Genomic DNA, 8,035 nt, shown 5'->3' with positions numbered 1-8,035 from the left:
AAAAAAAAAAAAAAAAAAAAAGAAGAAGAATGAAAACAACGAAAAAGTAGGAGAGAAAAAAAAATAGAATCGAAATGAATGTCTACGAACGCGAAATGGGACGCTATAAACTTTGCTTATTCTGATGCAGAACTAACACAAGAGAAGATGGTGGTACATGGATAAATAAAACTCAGTCATTGGAAAAAAGATAGTTAATCGCCGTAGGGAATGAAAAAATTAAAATCGTCGAAAGGCAGAAATTGATTTCCGAGGAGAAATCGTTGGCCAAGGAATATGTAAAGGAAATAATTTCGTATTAACGCCGCCACGCCGGAAATTGAGGTCCCACCGACGCGTACTCATCACTACCGTGTAATATCGTATCTTGATTCTATAGAACATTGTATTTTTATTAACATCCCTTTACGTTTTCGCGTGTTATTAAAGGTTAAACTAGCAAGCTAACGTTGAAACGAAGCTTAATCAAAATTGTTCATACGGTATATTTTGAATCGAAATAATTTACGATCTATCTAAGATTTATTATTAGTTTAATTAAAATGTTTTAAAAAAGAAAGAGATATATGAAATTTTTTGTTACCGTTTTTTAACATCTGATTCTAGATTCTCAAAGAAATTTTTCAAGTATTTAATTGTTCTTTATAATACCATGTAATTTTGAATTCTTGTTTCCATTAAAATTTAATTTTTTAACCAAAAAATCCGTTCATCCGTGATTTCTGTTTATCACCAAAAGATTTATTTAAAATTTATTATCCTTCCTTTTTATAAATGAAAAATCATAAATGAATCTTTATAATAAGTGAAATTCTAATTATACAGGTTTAAGAATGAATAGATGATATTTCGAAATATATTTGAAAATGGTAGCGAGAAAGAAGCGAACTGGAAAGCATAAATTCGACATCCCTGACAAAACCAAGGGGTCTCGTTAGTCGATAGCAAAAATTGGGTTTCGTTAATTAAGATGGCATCTTTCAATTGCTCAATATGTCCCGATAAAAATAATAAAAGATAAAGAAAACAAGATTCTATCTTCGCTTATATCGATTTCCATTTTAATAATAATTATTTTCACTTTTGCAGATAGCAGTATTTCTCAACTTATAGATCTTCATTGCTAAAAATTCCTCGAAATGCATAAGCTGATATAAACCAAAAAAATTAAGCTATACATTTTATTAATGATAAAATTACAAATTTTTATTAATTTATATAATATACAGTAAATTCCTGTAAAACAAATATTTAATAAGAGTTGAGAAATACTACTGTACAAATCAATTGTATAAATAAATATATAAAGAATAATTTATCTTTAAAAAAATATATAGAAAATATATATATATAAAAAAGGATATAATGAGTGACGATTAATAAAATAATTGTGATAAAGGTCGACCGCCCGATTTCCTCGCGTTCGTCATTACTATACTGATGATGCTGCTAATGGCCGCGGGCGTGAAGAAATCCCTGGTGTTCAATAACGTGTTAAACGCTATCAATCTCGCCATTTGGGTGTTCGTCATGACGGCGGGAATGTACTACGTGGATATTGATAATTGGAACGAGCATGGGGGCTTCTTTCCTTATGACTGGAGTGGTGTAAGTACTTTGAATATAATTCGATGTCTCTTGTGTCTGAATTGAGAATATGGCTGTGATATAGGAGCAGCGGTTCTCAACAATTGGAACGTGCTTGTCTCATGTTCATTTTTTTAAATTTTAAAATTTTAAAGATTTTATTATATCGAATTACGAATAATTATAGGGTTAAAAAAAAATCGAGTCTTCTCCTCATATTTTTTTTTAATTAAAGATATAGAGGATGATGAATTAATCTTTCATTGAGAATTTCTTTCCCTAGATTAAAAAAAATGAATAAACTTCTATGAGATACCTTGATGCTGGAATTTTTATAAATTTTATAAATTTATAAAAATTTTATAAATTTTAATAATACACATTTATTTAGAGATTGAGAACCGTTGGTACACAGCACTATTATGTATGTTTACAATTATTTAATTTATTTATTACATCAATTAACGTTACGTAATGGAAAAAAATAAGAAAATTGGTGGCTTTATGCATATTGCTTGCGTGACAAGCAGGATGATCACGAGTCTTTTTGAATAAAAAGAAAAAAAATTGCGATAATCCAAATTCGATTCACACACCTTTCGACGAATGTAAATTCTTTTTCTCTGTTGTCCACCTGATGCACTTCTTGGTTTTGCCGTTGAAACCCTGCTCGACGCAACAAGTTTGCCATTGTTCCCGGAACCGCAAGCGAAATGCCGCCGGAAATGGATCGACTCCCTTGCAAAGACATGCTTGCAGAGTTTTTTTCAACCCTTCCATCGAGGTTTTCTCTTTGTTTCCACGCGAGATGTTCAAATAGTTGAACGAGATTGTATCTCTTTCCTGGTTTACGTTTGCCTTTTTTGAAATAACAAATAAGATATAGGGGAAAAATATTACATTTACAGAATGGTTCCTTTTTGGAAGAAATTAAACATTATGTGCGATTATTTAGATTAGAATTTCGATCATTCGTTTCAATTAGGTAAGTTATGTCAAATTTAAATTGGATTACGAGATATAACTTTTTCCTTATCCCTTCTTTTTTTTAAATCACCCATTTACTATTCCCTTATCTGATTCTTTTAATTCGTGCAAATATAATTCCTCTGTAAACATCGTAAAAAAAAAAAATTTCATTCGAAATGCAAGAAAAATGGCTATTCAAAAAAATATATAAATTTTTGGATGATATTATTGTACGATGATGAGATAAAGTGATGAGAAATAATAGTAATATTTACAGAGGAAACAAAATTGAATACGCAAACTTGGAGTAAAAATATTCGGGATATTAAATATTCCATGGATATGCACTACGGTTTCTTTGGAACAAAGGGCTGCAAACATTTGTTCAAACGAAGGGTTGACAAATATTGGAATATTCATCTTAGATCTTCTCTAAGAGGAAGAATAAACGAAAGAAAATCGACAACGCTCTTAATTTTATCATTTTTAGGACCACTAGCCTCGTTTTCATTTTTCGAGAAAATAGAGATTCTTATCCCCTTTGCTCAAACACGTTCGAGTTGTATTTATTCTTAATCGTTACAGGTCCAAAGTGTCGATGTAAATTATTAATTAAAATATAAAAGTTCACCGTCGGTGTCCCGGAATTTATCTGCACGCGATACTTTCCCTTTTCAACCCCCTCACCGATCCCCATCGCGTGTTTATCGATGATACGCGATGAATATTTCCGTGCCTTCGAGACTGTGTATCCCTTGAAAAACATGAATTTTTCATCCTTATATTTCCAAGCTGCGTTACTTTTCTTCGAAAAAATTCCTATTCGTATTTTTGTGAAAAAATTATCTAGTATCTTCCTAGTTTGGACGGAAATGGAAACGAGATTTTTCGATTTCGACGATTTGTTTCGTTTCTCGTTTATTTAAAATTTCGAAAAGTTTGTAATGATGCGAAAATTTCCATTGATTCAACATTTTTTCATACGATAGGTTTCACGAAAGCGAAAGTGCATTTTCAAAGAACTTCAGACAGATTTTTGTCAACGATTCGAAAATCTATAACTATATATAATGAGGAATACAGTGCAAATTCGTTTTTTATTAATAGTAAGGAAATTAAAAAGAAATTCTTATAAAATTATCACTTTGACTTCATATTAAATATTGATTAAAGAAATAATTTTTTTTTTAAAATAAGTAATTGTTATTCAATTGATAAATTTCTGGCGAATTTTTGAAATTTGATGCAGAAAAATTTTAAAAAATGAATACGTGTCTCTCTCATTGTCTTTGTTTTGAGAAATGTTTCTGGAGGAATTTGAATAATAAGACTCGAGTTTCGAGGAAGTAAGACATGTCGGTAAAGAAAAAAAATCTCATGAATGTTTGAAATTGTCGTTTGACCCTGTAATATTTCGCCTCCGCGGTTCACTAACGCCCCCGTGTTTCCATACCCCGCCCACGCAGTCAAAACCACCGAGTATAGAACGCATCTACTCGTTAAAAAGACACGGATAACTGGATCGAAACGAACGTAACATTCCAATAATTTTTCCCTAACCTTTGTCATTTTTCGCCCCTCTCGTTTTATCTGGGAAATTTGTTACTTCGATTGAACGCGAAAATTTTGAGGTTATACAAAGAATGGTTGAACATTAAATCGATTATCGCGTTTAAATCGTGATACTAGAAATTAGAATCTAATTTTATTTGATAAAAATAAAAAAGAATAATGAGAAAAATATAACAAGAACAACATAATGCATAACTTTTAATGAATTTTATTAATATTTAAAAAAAATCGCGATATAAATGAATTTAGTCCGAAAAATTAAAAGCAAAACTGTAAATATATTATATAATCTAATAATTATTTTCATTGTTAATCGCTTTTTGATATGAAAAGAATTTAACTTAATTCGAATATTTAATTACATAAAATTTAATAAATTTTTGAAAGAAACGTTCATTAAAAATACCTTTCTATATTCTAGTAAATTATTTTCAATATTTGCTAACTACTTTTATAATTCATTTTAACTTCTTTCAGTCAAATCATGAAGATTTACAATTTCTCAAAAGAAAAAATTTCATCTGGTTAAAAAACGATGGATCGGAATTATTTCGGGTTCATGCAAGTGGTCGTTCACCCAAAACGAACCCTTTCGTTCCTATTTTCTTTCCAACAAGTCACTTTGAATGAAGTCGCAATTTGTAACAAGAAACAACGAGAAAATTCTTGTTTCATAAATATAATTAATCAAAAATTGCCCAGAGAGAGTGGTAACCCCACACGAGAACGTTTTAAGGATAGAATAATAATAATGAGGAGAAGTAATTTAATACATGCATTAATATTAATCGTGAAGTTGATAAGAGAGCTATTCCATGACCTTTCGAGCAAATTTCTATAGAACAGGGGTGGAAAACTAGGTATGAGAAGGGATGAGATCACTAAAGATTTCAGAACCCACCCACGGAAAACCCACGCAAGCTCCTAAGGTCAAATAGAATTCACGCGTTAATCATTTTTTTTTTCAATCTCTAATAATATTAAAGGCTTTAAACGCTAAAATTACAAAACCAAATTGAGTTATAGATTTTTTGCTCTTGCAATTATTAAAATTGTACAAATGTTTTTAACAAAATTAGTATATTAATTTTAATTTAGATAATTATACTATATCTAATTACTTTCGTAATTATCTTAACTTTAATTATCTGTATATAATATTTAATGATTTTAATTAATTTTTAATAAATTATAAATAATTCTTTTTTAAGTAAGTAAATATTTAGATAAAATATCATAATATATGTAATTCTAATTATTAAAATTTAAATGATGGAATAAGAGTTTGGGAGAACTGATATTTTTTATAGATAAATAATAACTTTGAGAAGAAAAATATAAAAAATCTCGTCTACTTCCGTTCTTCCTTTATCTATTATTCTTGAGAAAAGTAGATTCGAGAAAATCGTTAAAAATTTTGATTCAATGTAATATAGGAAAAATTCCTGGTAGATTTGGTTGATAGTAATATATTTTTCTTCTGATAGTAATCAGATTTAATCTCATAAAATGTTGGTTGTAACGTTATTTGAATTTACAACTCCTTTAAAAATGAAGATTGTCAACCGTTTCCAATGGGATTGAATCAAGTTTTCAATTTTATCTCGCCTCGTTGAAGCCGTCGACATCAGAAATTCATAACGACGTTAAGGGACCTTGAAAAATTAAATAGTGATAAAGACATCTCCGTGGAGTACTCAAAGAACATTTTTATTAAGGCGAGAATCTAATTTGCCGATTATCATCTCTGTCGAGATTTTAAGGATTTTAATGCTACTTAGAAATAACTAAATATTAGATATTTCCCAATTAATTTATTTACTCTGGCCATCCAATTTCATTCTTCTAACTTTTCTTTTTTATCGAGAATAAAATTATTCTCTCTTTCTCAGAACTCGTTGTAAAATAAATTTCAAAGTCTAACAATTTTCTTCAACGTTAGGATGTTTTAATTCATGTTGTATAAAGACTCGTAAAAAGAGATTAACATTACATTTGCTAGCTCATTCTGATTTTCCAAACTTAAAAAGATACAATTTTTAAAGAATATTTTGCGGATAATTTCTTAGTTCAAGGACACGGAACTATTAATAGAAAACATTGATTAATTTATCAAACTTCATTTGTTCCAGGTGTTCACCGGTGCAGCGACGTGTTTTTACGCGTTCATCGGCTTCGATATAATAGCAACCACTGGCGAAGAGGCGACAAACCCAAAGAGGAGCATTCCTCTCGCTATAGTCTCCTCGTTGATCATAATACTCACCGCCTATGTCACTAGTAGTATGATGCTAACGTTAATTGGTGAGTAATTTATTAATTCTTCGTATTTATTTGTCAATGAAAAATATTCGTTGATGAATGAATTAGGAAATTATTCATTTATTTCCGTTTTCAACTTGAGAGATATGTTACGTGAAGTATTTCAGAATATGGTTACCCAAAAGTTTGAAGGAATTTTAAGTTCAATCCTTAAGAATGATTGAATTATTAAAAGACAATTAATGGCATTTCCTCTAATTATTCGCTTCATCTGTTGAATAAATGGCCTTTGACCATCCTTCATCTCCCTTCATGCATCTTTGATCACCCTTCCATTTATGATTTTTCCCTTATCTTTGTCATAGACATGGCTTGTTATGTTTTTAAATAATAAGTTTTTATATAATCAATCCATTCAGTCTCAAAGCAAAAGTCGTTGTAAAAACAGATTGAGAATGAATAAAATTCTCTTCCTTTCAGTCCCATATGATGAAGTGGATCAAGATTCAGCACTGGTGGAAATGTTTGGTCAAGTTGGAGCTTACAAGTGCAAGTATATTGTGGCAGTTGGTGCATTGGCTGGATTGACAGTCTCCATGTTTGGTAGCATGTTCCCCATGCCTAGGATAGTCTATGCTATGGCCCAGGATGGTCTTATATTCAAGTAATTTTTCTTTTTAATTACTTTTTTGAATTAACTTCAAAATTTTAATTCAATTTTCCTTTCACACATATTAAGAATTATTGTCAATTTAGTAACAAATGAATTTTATATGATTATTTAGGAGTCTGAGCCAAGTGTGGCCCATAACAGGTACACCAGCCATAGCAACACTGACTTCTGGCGTGTGTGCAGCTATGGCTGCACTGCTCATTCAATTAGAGGTGCTGGTAGAGATGATGTCTATTGGTAAATTTTTTAAAAAAATCAATCTCTCTTCTTGTTAACTTTAAACAATATAATTTTTATATTGGTACTTTCAGGTACCCTGCTGGCTTATACTCTAGTGTCTACTTGTGTATTGATTCTGCGTTACCAACCCCATTCTACCAATCTGGTAGAATTGCTACCGCAAAGTTTAAGAACACCATGTCGATCACCAACAAAGGAGAACCAAGGAAATGGCCAGGTAAATTATGGGAAGGAGCTGAGACCCGATCAACTGACTACTGCTCTAAATTCTGTCCAGGCTGCACAATCTGATCTTGCTGCAGCAAACAGTGGCCAACGTATCATGGTAAGATAATGTTCAACAATTTAACAACAATAATGAAATTAAATAATATTAAAAGTATATATTCTCATTTTTCAGGTAAGACGTGTAAGAAGATGCAACAGCTCTTCACCAGACTCTGATGACACATATGGTGCAGAGGAGGATGAAGTTGGTTTGGGTAAAGATGATCAATATTTGGTCAGTGATAGAACTGAGAACAAATTCTACGGTAGTGTGCATGCAGCTGCAGCTGCATCTAGCTGTGGCAGTACACATCAATACCCAGGAAATACACCAATAATAGGGCCACCTTTGAATTATCTCCAACGTCGATTACAGGTTTAATAGTTTAATTAATTAAATTACCAGTGTAGTGTACTTTTTTTCCTTTTATTAATTGAATTTTTTTTTTTACTATTTCAGGCGGC

General features: G+C 30.8%; 1 protein-coding gene across 1 annotated transcript in view; it reads left to right on the top strand.

Annotated features, from left to right (window-relative positions):
* The window catches only part of LOC102675152 (cationic amino acid transporter 2), a 36,052-nt gene that overhangs the window by 26,868 nt on the left and 1,149 nt on the right, over positions 1-8,035 (top strand). The window contains 6 exon segments of the mRNA XM_031515084.1: positions 1,400-1,608; positions 6,261-6,432; positions 6,871-7,054; positions 7,176-7,300; positions 7,375-7,628; positions 7,704-7,991. Coding sequence (XP_031370944.1) covers positions 1,400-1,608; positions 6,261-6,432; positions 6,871-7,054; positions 7,176-7,300; positions 7,375-7,628; positions 7,704-7,991 — 1,232 coding nt within the window.

Source organism: Apis dorsata, unplaced genomic scaffold (assembly GCF_000469605.1).
Source record: "Apis dorsata unplaced genomic scaffold, Apis dorsata 1.3 scaffold_4, whole genome shotgun sequence".
Lineage (NCBI taxonomy): Eukaryota > Metazoa > Arthropoda > Insecta > Hymenoptera > Apidae > Apis > Apis dorsata.
Note: the sequence above shows the minus strand (reverse complement) of the source record. Positions and strands in the feature narration are given on the sequence as shown.